The 14,669-nt window shown below is 41.9% G+C and overlaps 1 protein-coding gene across 2 annotated transcripts in view; it reads right to left on the bottom strand.

Annotated features, from left to right (window-relative positions):
* Nucleotides 1–1,190: 1,190 nt before the first annotated feature.
* WDR37 (WD repeat domain 37) overlaps nt 1,191–14,669 on the bottom strand; it is an 80,051-nt gene continuing 66,572 nt past the window's right edge. For both annotated transcript variants that reach the window (XM_070391115.1, XM_070391123.1), the window contains exons 12-14: nt 12,748–12,882; nt 12,231–12,345; nt 1,191–8,665 (exon numbers count right to left, since the gene is read on the bottom strand). In XM_070391115.1, coding sequence (XP_070247216.1) covers nt 8,534–8,665; nt 12,231–12,345; nt 12,748–12,882 — 382 coding nt within the window. In that variant the 3' untranslated portion in view covers nt 1,191–8,533. The remainder of the gene's footprint in view (nt 8,666–12,230; nt 12,346–12,747; nt 12,883–14,669) is intronic.

Genomic DNA, 14,669 nt, shown 5'->3' with positions numbered 1-14,669 from the left:
GGTTAGGAGCTAAAAGCTGTGGGTTGTTGTTTTCGTGTATTAACAATAGTTTTCCAAGATTTAGAGGAGTTTACTGCGATATGAAATAGCTGCTGATGCAGTAAGCAGAGGACCACCGCAGTTGGGTCCTTCAGGTTAGGATGGAGGGGTAGGAGCCTCAGGGGGAAGTTGCCAGGGAGTGCATGCTCTAAGGGGTGTGGACGTGAGGTCTTAGGGTGGGGAGTGGGAGGCAAGAAAGGAGGGGGTGGGGTGAATGCAAGCAATCCTTGGCATGAGCATGGGGGATGCAGGAGCTGGGGGACACTTCGTCAAGTCCATGTTCACACATTCACCCAGCATCTCCCGAGGGCTGCCGTGAGTTAGGCCTCATGTTATGGTTCCTGATAAATCTTACCATCTGTATGACGGTAAAAAATCTAGCCAATGTTACAACAGTACAATGTTACCAATATTATGATAGTGGTTTGGAGGGTGTATCAGTATTATTACCACAGATTCCTCAGATATTAAATGGCAACAAGGGGGAATAATATGAACAACTTTATGCCAATAAGTTCAACAGTTCAGATGAGAAGAACACATTCCTGAGACACATAAACCAACAAGGCTTACTCAAGTATAAATTTAACTTACAGTTTAAAATGCTGTTTCCCCCCAAACACAGACTGTGAGAATAAAAATTCTTATTCTGATATGTGGCCGCTGCTCAGCACAATTTTTGGACTGTCTCCTGGATTTGAAATTATCTTCAGTCCCAGTTTATGAGCAACATAAGAAAACTACTTTTACTGTTTTATGATCGCACCTGGTAAACGAATCCTTATTACATTTCCCACTTTCAAGCTGGAATTTCCCAAACATATTTGAAAACAACCCAATTTAGACACAGTGCAACACTGCTGGTTTGTAATTTCCTCAGTGACTATGTTTTTCAAGAACATTATCCTGGAACAAAATTGGCTTTCATTTCCTCCTATGGACTGTACACACCAACTGAAAATCAGACATTTTAGAATAATAATACTACCTGTTTTTAAGTGGGAAAAGCACTAATATTTGAAGTGAATAAAGTATGGTTATGTACTAAGCTTGAAACTAATGTGGTTAAAAATATTGCTGTAAATCTCCCATTTTGTTATCAGCATTCACTTTATCCAACTTTGGAATAATACACATTTTTCTCTTTAGAATTGTTTTATTACTCTTTTAATGATATTAGATGCATTAAAGGATTATTTGTAAAGATAAAAGTATGAACACTGGAGCAGAGATCTGTGTACTCATCATTTAAATTAAGAATCAAATCAGATATTGCCAATTCTGGGCTCATACGGATCCTGCCCTCTGCCTCCCACCCACACTCCTCTCCTGGCCCAGAGAATGCCATGCTGAATTTTGGGTTTTCATCCCCATGTCCCCATGTACGTGAACATAATCAGACATATGTGGCTGGGCTTGTGTGTACTTTGTAAAAACGGTTTCACACTGCATACTCCAGGCTCATGTCTTCATTCACCACTGTGCTCCTAAGGTCAACACTGGCAAGCTGTGTGTCTCATCCATGTTCACTGGTACGTAATGTTCCACTGTGCAGACGGACCACTGTTTATTTGCCAGTCCCCGTCGACGTGCTCAGGTTGTGTCCAGGTTGGCAGCACAACCTTGCCTGTGTCTCCCAGTGCACGTGTGCCAAGGTTCCTCAGGACAGCCGCGCTCAGGCTGGACAGCAGATCACACGCAGGAACTTGTCTGCAGCGCAGATTTTGCGTCCTACTGAAATGTTCTGGGTTGGCAGCTATGGAGACGGACCCAGGAACCTTCATTTTTAAGACGTGGATACCACACTTTAATAAACCATGTTCTTAACTGTATCCCTAGTTTTTGCTGGAACGGGAAGCATGCACACATCCAGATTTATATACAGTACTTTCCAATTTCCTGTAGTTTATATACAAACCAGTAAGTGCATATAAAATATTCCAACAATTTATGTGCTTGACAGAGCTTTTATCAAGCTAACATTTCTGAGATGGTACTTTGTTTTGGTCTTAATTTTCATTTTTTAAATTTCTATATGTATTTATTGGCTATTTAGCTTTCTCTTTTGTGACATACTTATGTCTGTCCCATTCTCCTGGAAACATGTAGACTTTTGTTTATTATCCTGAATATTCATCTTTTGTAGATTATATATGCTACAACTATAATTTGTGATTTAACATTCTACTCTAAGGTGTCCTATAATCTTTTACTTTTAATATGCTTAAATGTGTCAATCTTTTCTAATATGGCTAATGCATTTTTAGATAGTTACTTAATAAAGTCAAAGTCACAAGAATATTATTTTTTTTTAATATTGTTTTTTCCTTTAACATATAAATGTGAAATTTTCTTTTGGTGTGAGGTAGGGATCCAAGTTCCTTGTTTTCCCCCAGCCCCTCAATATGGATAACCAGTACCATTAGAACCATTATTAAAATAGGCCACTTTCTTCCAGTGATCTGTGATTACATAAGCAGAAATATTTCAAGTTTACACATTTGCAAGAATCAACTTGGCATTCTATTCCACTGTTCAGTTCTTCCATTTCCTGTGCCAATATCACACTTTATGGGCCACAGCCCTGCCAGGTCTAAGGTAAATCTACTGTTCTCCTTTCTTCCTCCTCCTTTCTCTCCTTGGGCATCTCATTAACCATGGCCTTTTCTCTTTCTAATAAATTTAAGAATCAGATTGTCAAACCACTAGGGTGAGCTGGATTGGAATTGCACTGAATCTATTTGCCAACATGGGAGAACTAACATTTTTACAATATTGACTCTTCCTATTAATGCACACGATAGTCTCTCATTTTGTCTTTTTCAATGTCTTTGCAACACTTTATGTTACTAATATTCCTATGGATCATTTCAAGCCTCTTTTCTCTTTGTCAGTTGTTCCCCCACAGGTACCCATGTTTTTGTTGTTAGCATAAAACGTGACCTTTTCAGATACTGAGTGATACATTTCAATGGTTCTAAAATTTAAAAACTGTGATACACCAAAAAGTCACTTCCACCCCAGTTCTTACTTACATTTCACAACCGCCCTTACAATACCACTTTTATCATTTTTTCTTTCCAATGTCTTTTTCTTCTTTGTAGTGACCTTTGAAATTTTGCGATATATATATATATATATATGTAACTAAAATTAATCATTATTTCACTCTTCCAGCCAAACAAAAACAGAAATTTAAGCCAGTAACTCCAAGCACGTACAAGTAAAGAGAACTTTGACCTATCCAGAACCAAAGTATCATACACATACACACACACACACACACACACACACACGCCAATACATACACCCAAAGGACCAGGACATAACCAAAACTTGAACACCAGAACCCTTTCTTCAGAAGCCCTGTTGTCCAGGAAAATCTGGTGTTGATGCCCCTTAACATAAATGGCCAAGTTCCAGGGTCCTCCAATTAAAACTTCCCCACCAGCACTTCTGCATATGTGTTCCCACTCAACCCTTAAAAACCTTCATCCTAACCCAGTATGGCTCAGGGGTTGAGTGCAGTCCTATGAACCATGTCACGGTTCAATTCCCAGTCAGGGCACATGCCTAGGGTTGCAGGCTTAATCCCCAGTAGGGGGCATGCAGGAGGAAGTCAATCAATGATTCTCATCATTGATGTTTCTCTCTCTCTCCTTCTCCCTTCCTCTCTGAAATCAATAAAAATATAAAGAAAAGAAACCCTCAACCAATTCAACAAGCAAGATGGATTTGAGAGGCACAATTAGTCTCCCATCTTGTTTGGTGCCTTCTCAGGCAAGAAACTTTTCCTTACCCCCAAAAATAAAATAAAATAAACCACTAACTCCAATCAGTCACTATTTTATATGGCTGTCTGCTGGGGATGTTTGTCTATTTTGAAACCATTCCTTAGTGACTTGTTCTCCCTACATTATCTCAAAAAACTCCGTCAGAAAAGGCGATCTAGTGAAAACTGTTTATCCCCACATTGTCTGCATTTCACACATTCTTCAGAGGCAGTTTGCTGAGCACACAATTCTAGTTATTCTCTCTTAGCACATTTGTATTATTTTCACTCAGGTGAAGCTATTGAAGACTGAGTTTCTCAGTTCTAGTTCCAAAAATTTCAGGGAACGCCTGAGGTCAAAGCTGTACGCTCCCGGTAACAGCATTTTCTGTCACACACCTAAATTGTGGAATAAACAGCCCTGCCTTCGGGCAAGAATTGCCTGGTCTCCTTCCAAGTCAGACCTCAAGGCCATGCTCTTCCTCCACCGCACTGTGACCATGTCTTCTACCTGCACGGCTCCTGGTGACCCCTCAGTCTGTCCCAAGTCAGTGAGCGCACGACGTGGAGCAAACCACTCTCCCCAAAGCTGCTTGCAGGACTCAGGGTCCGTCCCTCCCCCCACCTCACCTGGTGTCCTCCCTTGGTTCTGTGTGCGACTTCCCTTGCTCCTTGGTCACCCTTCAGTTCCTGACCCCCTCACCAACCTTCAGGCTCAAGATTAAACCTCAGCTCTTTGGAGATATCTGGACCAAACTATCTAAAGCAGCTCCCTTTGTTGCTCTCTACCCAAGCCCACAAATCACAAATGGACATCACTTGTCAATCACACAGACTTTTAAGATCCAAAGATATGCTTAGTCTTTTATTTTTTACCAAAAGCCACTTAAAGGTATTTCATTAGAATTAATTTTAAATTACACTTTTATCTGACTTCTGATTTCATTTGTAACGTCTTCCCTCCATAATATGGACTATATATGTTGTACATAATAACTGAGGTGTTCTCAATTTTTGGAATAATTAAATTTCTAATTTATTAAGAGAAAACAAAACTTATGAATAGTAGAGGAGACACACATCTTGGTGGCATTTTGATGACATCACAGTAATACAAGTCTTGCCTTCTTGATTCTTTATACTAATATGTGAAGTTTTAAATGTAACTGAAGATGTAATTTCACCAATAATCACGTTTTTGAAGAGTAACGTAGAGGGTTAAGCAAGCAGTGGAGAGTTTCTGAATGTACACTCAATGCCTGTGCAACGAGCCTTCACACCTGAAAAAGGGGCCGCTGGCAGGCAGGACACACCAGGGAGTGTGTTAACACCTCCTGAGGTTCCTGTGGCCAGCACAAGGCTTCACTCACGTGGGTCAGAATAGAAGGGAGGACCGGCAGCCGCCACAGATCCTGACTTGCACTCTCCTGCAGAAAATTCGGTCGACTTTCTAAAGCTGCAATTTTTAAAACTTTCGAACAAGCTTACCTGTCTGTGACAAGAACCAGACAAGCATCTTATGAGACGCTGAGGAACTTTGAGAAATACCTGTATTAGGTCCAATTGTTAATGCCCTTCAGAAAAATTTGAGATGGAAATAAAGGAATGGAAAAGCATAATTATGTATCGCTTAATATTAGCCTCTAACAAACAGATAGAAAATATAACACAATTGCTCTTTTAAGTCTAGAATTTATATTTTCAAATGTGCAATCCTATAATTAGAAATTTGTTCAATTTCTACATCGTTGTGATATCCAGTAGCTATTAACAAAATTGCACCAAAATAAAACATAAAAAAGGTAAAATAATAAAAAGAGACTCCTAATAACAAAACTTTTACAATAGTAATTATGGAACATGGATTTTTAATGAATTTCATTTTGCAATGAAGACACTGAACACTTAAAAACAATTACATCAATACAATAAAAACACTTGCTTCTACACAACACTTACAAATGTGTACTTTCTCCAAAGAAACTTGTTTTTCACAGATTTAAGCAACAAATAATTTTACAAAGGATTCTTCAGATGGCAAAATATGTACAGAATCTTTGACTCTACAGAAACCAATGTGCAGTGGTTGAAAAGGAGTGTTGCTTTGTCCAATGCATCTTGTAAAAATTCTCTATCAATGCATATTTTTCAGTAACCACATTCTCTTTGCATTATTAAATGAAATTCTGGACATCATATAGGAGAAAACAATTCCCATTTCAAAACACTATTTCAGATGAGATTACTTGTGGCTGATGACATGACAATTTCAGCCACACAAACATTCATACACTCACACATATTCAAGGATACACATGCACACACTATCACTAATCTCCTTCATGACTCCTGAAATCACCAGCACTATGACCAGAGCAGCTGGAGGGATGCCCTCAGAGGACACACAGCAGCTAGCAGAAGCGTGTCCTGCTCCTGGGAACAGCCCCAGCTCCCTGAGGCCTTTTGCACTCAAGGAGACAAGGGAGGCTGGCCCCTCCACTTAGCAACGTGAGCAGCTGTCGGCCATGAAGGGCATTGGTCTGCACAGAATTAAATGGCCATCACAACATATATTTTAAAACTTCAAAAATTTTTTAATCTTTTTATTGATTTTTTCAGAGAGCGAGGAAGGGAGAGGGATAGAGAGATGGAAACATCAATGAGAAACATTGCTCGGCTACCTCCTGCACCCACCCCCTTACTGGGAATCGAGCCAGCAACCAAGGGCATATGCCCTGACCAGGAATTGAACCAGGGACTTCTTGTTCCATGGGTTGACACCAGGCATGCTAAAAGTTTCAAATTTTTTAATCTGGAAGAGATCTGGTTCTTAAGTTTGATTTACCTATTTGTATACATTTTTCAATGTCCCTAATGGTGATTCTAAGACAGCCAGACATTCAAATTAAAACACAAGAGGAACCCAAGAGTGTGGTTACACAACTTATCATTAAGAACTCACTGTGCTCATGTCTTTGGAGGTGAGGTGCGGTAGAGAAGGTGTGACCATCAGCCATCTCAGCATGAGACCACTCAGGAGAGCAGTGCCTAACCTGGTGCTCAGACCCATAGTGACCAGCTGACTTGGTTCTCAAACAGTGTGCTTAGGGCAAATGTCACACTTTAAAAATACAACCAATTCTTTAGCTTTAAAAATAAAGTCGCTCTAAAGCATTGCTTGTCTGTCCTTTGTTAGACCTCAACTCTACTATTATTACTGGTTTTTCCTGGTCTCTCTCCCTTCCAGGCTCTGTAAATCAAATTACCAATGACTCAGGACTGAAGTTTCAAAAATTAGCTACTGTAGGACCGAGCCCAGGCGCTCCACCCCCGGGCAGCCTGCAGCAAACAGTGCCCAGCTGTGTCACTACAAAATAGGAGACACAGGAATGGGTCGTTTTCAACGTTACCCTCTTGTATCTCTCCAAGGGGCCAGTTTCCGACATATTCAAAGGATTAAAAATATGAGGAGCAGTACACTGAGATGTCTTCTTTATCAAAACTGTAACTCAACAATAACACGAACTCACAAACATCAAACACAGTAACTGCTAAGAAGGCAAGGGTGACAGGCCCACTCCAGCAGTGGGAGGGTTGGCACTGAGAGGTGTCCTGGCGGCTGAGACAGGAGCATCTTGTCACCTGTGAACTATGGCTGCGGCTGCCACCCTGGTAGCTAGCTAATGCAAGTGCCTTTCCATTACATTTGCTGATTGTCTTTCTTGCCTTCTGAACTGAACTCAGTATTCCAGCTAAAAGCCAAAGTGCTTAGTTAGCTAGGCACAGTAAGACTCCCAAGTTTTCCAAACATTTATTTTTGAGGTAGTACTCATTTATTTGCATTGTTGGCTCTCAAACACCACCAAAGAAGTGAACCCATGTAGAAATATGCAAACCAAAGGTGTAGAAAATAAATAAGGTTTTGTCTTCAGGTAGCACAGCCTTCTTAAAAAGGTCAAGTCACATTCAATGGATAAGTTATTTGAAACTTCTAAAAATTGTTTATAACCACAGCTATAAACTAAAGTGCTTTAAATTTTGCTTACGATCTGAAATTGGTGATTAGAATCATCATATTTTAGAATTTGCTAATATGAGACCTCAGGGTATTGAAATGATTTTCTATAAAAAGAACAAACTTTTTCTTAAAAAAAAAAAAAAAGAATGAATCCTGCAAACTCAACATTTGATGCTATTTTTTTAACTTCTAAGATCCAGGTTAATTTCACAGAACTGTAAGAGGATGAAGAGCTGAAGCTGAATTACAACAACAGCACGTGCTACAACTTCACATGGAAGTAAACATAAAATTTTTTGCCAATCCCGCCATTCATTAGCCAACGCAAACACAGCTCTGCAGTCTCCCAGGACAAGGTAGATATGTAGGATTATTCCAGAAATGCCACAGACTTACACTCACAGTAAGTACACAGGTTCACATTGAACTCACACAAGTGTGATGCCCTCCTGTCATATGTCAAATGCCACGTGCTAAGGGAGCGGCTTTGTTCCCACTGACCAGAGGATGCCAGCACAGACAAGACGGAATAAAAACATAACCACAGTTCTGTACATCATGCAAGCTGGGTACAATGGGAAAAGGACATATACAAATCACCCTTCTCAGGGTCCAGCTCTCACAAAAATGGCTGATCGGTATGAGAAAAGCCTGCTCCAGTCACAGGTCCATGGCAAATTATGAAACTAAGGAATGCCGGCACCTTATTTTTCCTGTAACAATGCAGGGATGTTGATGTTCCAGCCTATGGCTTGCCTGTCAAACCCGCAGGTGAACAGATTGCAGGTGGGGTGGTCCTCGCTCCACGCCGAGCAGCACACCATTCTTCTGTGGCCCTATTACCAAGCACACAAACCAGAATTAGTGTATTATTCCTCAAACATAAGGGCTATAAAACCTCAACCAAATTAACAACTACACCACTCAAAGCAACCAAATTGAGAGAGAAAAAATTAACGCTCAGGATTAATCAGAGTGAGACAAAAATACTGAGTTGGCAGCAGGTTCTCAGGGATGAGCTGGTGGAAAGGCCGTGATGAATGAATGAGGTCAGACACAACATGAATCTAGTGAGACACACCAAAAGCACTCATGATTCTTTAAGAAAATAAGTAAGATTACAGTCTGAAAGAAAAAATAATCAATTTTTAAAATTTTAATGAATGAATCTAGGTAAATTTGGGAATAAACTCAATAAAATTCACCCAAAGGCCTCAAATATCATTTTAACAAATAATTGGTTCAGATGTTCAAGCAGTTAAAAAACACATTCAGTGTCAAATGAAAAAAAGGAAAAATGAATAGCCTTTCAAGTAGATTCCTAATATCTTTAGAAATTCCGGTTCAACATGCATCTATCAACAAGTGAATCTAAGAACCAAGTGAATAAATAATCTGATGTACAGAATGAACTGGTGATTATAATAGAACCAGGGACATAGAAAGGGAATGGACTGACTATTCTTGGGGGGGAAAGGGGAGTGGGAGATGCGGGAAGAGACTGGACAAAAATCGTGTACCTATGGATGAGGACAGTGGGTGGGGAGTGAGGGCAGAGGGTGGGGTGGGAACTGAGAGGAGGGGAGTTATGGGGGGAAAAAAGAGGAACAAATGTAATAATCTGAACAATAAAGATTTAATTTAAAAAAAAAGAAATTCCGGTTCAATACCACAATGTTGGGAAAAATTATTGCAAAACGTACAAAGTTTACAGTGTGATGTTTGGTATATACAGGCAGAGATGCAAGCAATGCCTTAGGACACAGTCATTGTTACAGTAATACTTGGCTGGTGCTATATCATACAATAAAGTACAAGAAGGATTAGAAACAGCTAACAGAAATTTAGTAAAAGAAACCCTCAAAAGAATGGCACAACAGCTCCCTCTGGAAAACATTCGCAATTGAATGCTGCTGGTTTTAGAGAGAATCGGGCCACAAAGGGAAAGCACTGCAAGAAAGGAGCCCCAGAATGAAGGGTTAAGGGCGCTCTCCTACATCTCTTTGTTAGGGACTTGAGAAGAGAGAATGCATAAGCATCCACTAGCTGGCAGTAAAAATCAAGCCTCTAGAAAGAACTAGTTCAAGATGATAAACTCAAGACACTCACTGGACCAACACTGAGATCGCATCCTACTACCTAGTGAGGGAAAGGACCAGGAGGCACCTGCAAATGTGGGTCCAATCCAGGATCTCAGTCCTGCCTGAGCTGGGAGCCCGCACTAGGTGAGTCATCCTTTCATCTCATGTACATCCCCTGCCAGAGTGCACACAGACATGACCCAAAAATGGCTCAGGGCACATGCAGACTTTGAAACCACTCTGTGCCCTCCTAGTCATAGAGCCACCCTAAAACTTCTCCACTCCTGCAGCACAGATCCTGTGCGCCGTCTGTAGATCACCTTTCACTGCACACTGCACCGCCCCCTCCCTGAGCTCCTGATCACAGTCCACTCTCTGGGAAATGGCACTTACACTTTCCCCAAAGTAAAACAATTCCATATCCTAAGCCCCTGACCCTCTAGTGACCAAGTTGAACTGAGTTTCGTTGTCTCCTTATAAAGCTGTCAGCTGAAAGAAGCTGGGACAACATGAACCGGGGATTTCTAGCTCTGGTTCTGTGAGACTGAAGTGAAAAGTATACTGATTCATCTGAAATGTTACAGGTTCGGAATGAAATGAAATGTTATTCATTAAACCTTAAAGATAAGTATTTTCACAAACTACTTTAGGAGGAAATAAAGCCAAGCACAGCGGAATTCTACAATTCCAACAGGGTTGCATGTTAACAGATAATTAAATATAAAGTTGTGCCCACAGAATTAGCCCCACCAACAACTGCTGAAATCTCCCTATTTTTTGAGAGGAAACATTCTCAAAGTAATGAAGTCATACACACTCATACATTTGTTTGAAAATGCTGGCTTTCCATGTTGCACAGCAATTTTATGTACTACACAGGCACAGCTATAAAAAAAAATAAAATAAAACAGTAAAGAGAGAGAGCCCTTCTATGTGAGAGAGACGTTTAGGATACATCAGTGATGCTCAGCAGTTACCAAAACACAAAAATCCCAGACAAGCAACTCTGGCTTTGTGTAGTTACTCTAATTTCATGAGTAGTTTTTCTGTGACCTGCACTCATAATTAAGCAGCTCAGTCACTAACTTCAAACAGCACATGTAAGGAGCTACACAGAGAAGAACCAACCGTGTCTTGAATACACAGGGCTTTTGGAAACTTGGCGCCATTGCATTTGCTGCTCTGTTGGTAGCAAATGCCACTTGACCACCTACCTCCGGAATCGCCTGGGTCTGCGGTTCCTGAGCCCTACCTCCCACGGGGAAAGCCTGCAGCTCATGCCTGCACTTGCAGGCTCTGCCCTGAAGGGGACAGGAGCAGCCACCAAGTTGCAGCCATGGTGGGAGAGCAAGGTATCACAGTGACACACAGAAAAGGCCGAAAGAAGCAAAGGAGAGTGTGACTGTGGTGGGGCTTGGCTAGGCACAAAGGCTGCAGAGAGGCTGCCTTCATAAGTGGGAAGGAGAGGGGAGGACATTTCCCCACAAAAGGAGCCAATATGTCACTCACTCTGGGACTCACCCTCAAATGTGGAACCACCCAGGGAACGAATCTAAACACAGGTTCCCAGGCTTCCCTCAGAGACTGAGTCAGCAGGTCTGAGCTGGTACCGCAGCCCAGGTAGCTGTGACAGGTGGGGCAAACACCTCAGCATACACCGACCCAACACCCCTGCACGGCATCATCTGGGCCAAATGCAAGTCCTAGGAAAGTCTCTTCTACAATGGAATTTGTCTTGGCAACCCACCATGGAAAGGGGTTCCTGGTTAGGAGTGGAGGGTCCTTTCTTAAGAAGCTCCCACAATCCACGACACCGCTCCTGCGTGGCCATGCATTGTCCTTTAATATATTTCCAATTTGCACAAGTTCAACTGAAAATATCTAAAACTGTGCTTTCCAGTACGGCGGCCACTAACCCATGCAAAACTGAGCTCCTGAGACGTGGCTACTGACACTGAGGAACTAAACATTGGATTTCATTCAGATTAACCTTAAAAACTAATATTCAGTTCAGGTACTGGGAAACATTTTAACATTTTCAATGATAAATTTTAGGAACTCTAAATACAGATCAAATATATCCAATATATAGTAAGAAAGTAAGAGTATCAATTTGCTAACATTTTTATATTGATGGCATGTTCAAATGTTATTGTTTTGGGTTTATCTAGTTAAGTATACTGTTAAAATAACTTCTCGCTTTTTTTAAGTGGCTATTAGGAAACTAAAATCACACGTGTGGCTCCCAGTGTGCGTCCAGGAGTCACTGATGACGGAGAAGACCTGAGATTCTGTGAACATGCAACAGCAGCACAGTTACCTGCCGGCTGCTGCGGGGGAGGCGCGCCAGCCGCACGCCGGACATATCGAACAATCTGACTTGTCGGTTGTCATGGGGGAGGGCGATGATTTTTTGGCCAACGCATACATTGATCCTGCAAAGAGACAAGAAGGTTCCATATAAAACAGTGACAGCACCAGGGTAGGGTATTCCATACTATGCACACTTCATGGCAAACACAACAGTGAGTATTACGTGTCTGCAGCTTTAGGATACAGAGACCAAGCTGCTTATATGCAACTCAAATGTACAGCATGTCACTAAAACAGAGGGGCTCATTCTTATTCTCAAAGCCCATTACACCAACCTGATTCTATACTTAAGCTTCAGTGTTTCCAGATACTGAACTTGCATTAGAGGATCAATGACAAATATTTTCCCAGGAGTCTAAACCACTTTCCCAAGGTTCATTTAATTGTCACATGTACAAGACATTGTACTACAATCAACCCTATCAAGTCAAATAAACATCTAAGCAATGAGCAGCTTCCCTCACCTGTTGATGGCAGAATCCGTACGAATGGTTGCAATGGGGGATCTCATGTTCTTTAAATCCCAGACCTTCACAGTGCGGTCATCACTGCCTGAAACGACGTTATCTCCCACGGTGAACACGGCAGAGGTCACGGTGCTACAAGTAAAGGGCACAGGGTCAGAACTCATCTAGTGTTCGGCATGGTGACAATAGTTGGTACCATAACATGTACTTGAAATTTGCTGGGGGAATGGATCTGAAATGACCTCACCACACATGGGAGATGATAGATGTGCTAATTAACTTGACTGTGATCATTTCAGTGGAAACATATATAGAACATCACATTGTATATCTTAAATATACTCAATTTTTACTTGACAATTATACCTCAATAAGAAGGAAAAAACTTTAAAGATAACAAGGAAGGGTCAAGAAAACAATCTCACCATTCCAGACAACTCTGGCCCTAAATAACAGCCTCTCAGAATATTGAAGAGCCATATTTTTTCAGAGGCAAAAAAATTAACTACGAATAAATAATATCTTACATATACAACCTTATCATTTCTCACAATAATTTCAAACTACTTTTATTTCTCTTAGAGCTTAAAACAAGAGATAAACTCGAATTCAGAAAACTCAGGTGCTACCCAGACCTTAGACCTAAAACTGCACCACCAGCGTCAAATCCATACTGAGTCCGTCAGGTGGGTTTCAACCCGGTACTGTCAACATTCAGGTGACCACTGCTTATGGGGTGCCCTGTGCACCTGGGCTGAGCAGCCTCTACCTCTGCCCACCCAACACCAGTCACATCCCCTCCCTAGGTGCTAAATCGCCCAACATCAGCCGCTGTGCTACACCTAAGGACACTGTGTGTGACACTGGCAGAAAGGGGGAAAGGGGAACCTGGAGCACCGGCCCAGTGACCCGTTGGAACTCCCTATTTAAAAAACAATGCCAGAGCTTGACTAGAAAAAGGTGCTGCTCCTCTTCCATGCAGAGGTCACAGCAAGGTGTAAAGAAACTGCTGGCAGAGCTCTGGGAACAGCTCACGACTAGGGGCTGTTCTGAAGATTCTAGTCTTTAGGAGGTTTGGGCCAAGTTAAATTTCAGTTAACATTCTGCTAAATTAATGGGAAAAGTCTCCACAAAAGACCATCGAACCCTATGTTAATGAAACGCTGAAAGACATTAGGTTTTTAATAAATCACAGCTCTGACAGGTATTGTGGGCCATCAAAGGGAAAAGCTGGCACAGAGACAGCACCCTCAACTCAGGTCCCATGGGGAGTGGGCCACCACGGCCGCACACTGGAAAAGCTCAGACCCTGCCAGATTCAAGTAGACTCATTTATCTTGTCGCCGCGAGCAGCCGACCATGTGCTTCCAGCTGACAGTGCAGTACCTCCTCACCGCACACCACTGCCCGATCTGGAACATTCCGCTCCCTCTGAGGGTCTCAATCAACGGAAAGACTGTAATGCTAGCACTCCTCATTAGGACTAACAGCTGTCTTCCCAGTCACACAGAGACACAAAACTGTTTTTGCATAACAATCTGCTGGAATTTCATGGCTAAGGAAAAAAATATATGATGTGGAAAATGCTGGCCCGTGAAATGCTGAAGCAGGGTGCTTTCCTGGCTCTGAGTCAGGGCCTGACTGCAGAGCACCCATTTCTTACTGTAAGGTGTATTCCCTACAAAACAGTCATCCTTCTGCATCTGAGGAACAGACTAGAGCAGCGGCGGACCACTAGTGGTCCGTGAGGTCCAAAAGGTTGGCGACTGCTGGACTAGACAGCAGGCACTCCATCCGGGAACAGAAAGGGCAGGGACCCTCCCCTGGAACACAGGCTGCATCTCCCCAGTCCACAGAGCCATCTGTGAAAAGCATATCAAGCAGCAACCAGTGTGGCCTTCTCAATGGCCATCCACCTG

This window comes from Myotis yumanensis, unplaced genomic scaffold, assembly GCF_028538775.1.
Source record: "Myotis yumanensis isolate MYYU_CA2020_CCGP unplaced genomic scaffold, mMyoYum1.0.hap1 SCAF_1, whole genome shotgun sequence".
NCBI lineage: Eukaryota > Metazoa > Chordata > Mammalia > Chiroptera > Vespertilionidae > Myotis > Myotis yumanensis.
Note: the sequence above shows the minus strand (reverse complement) of the source record. Positions and strands in the feature narration are given on the sequence as shown.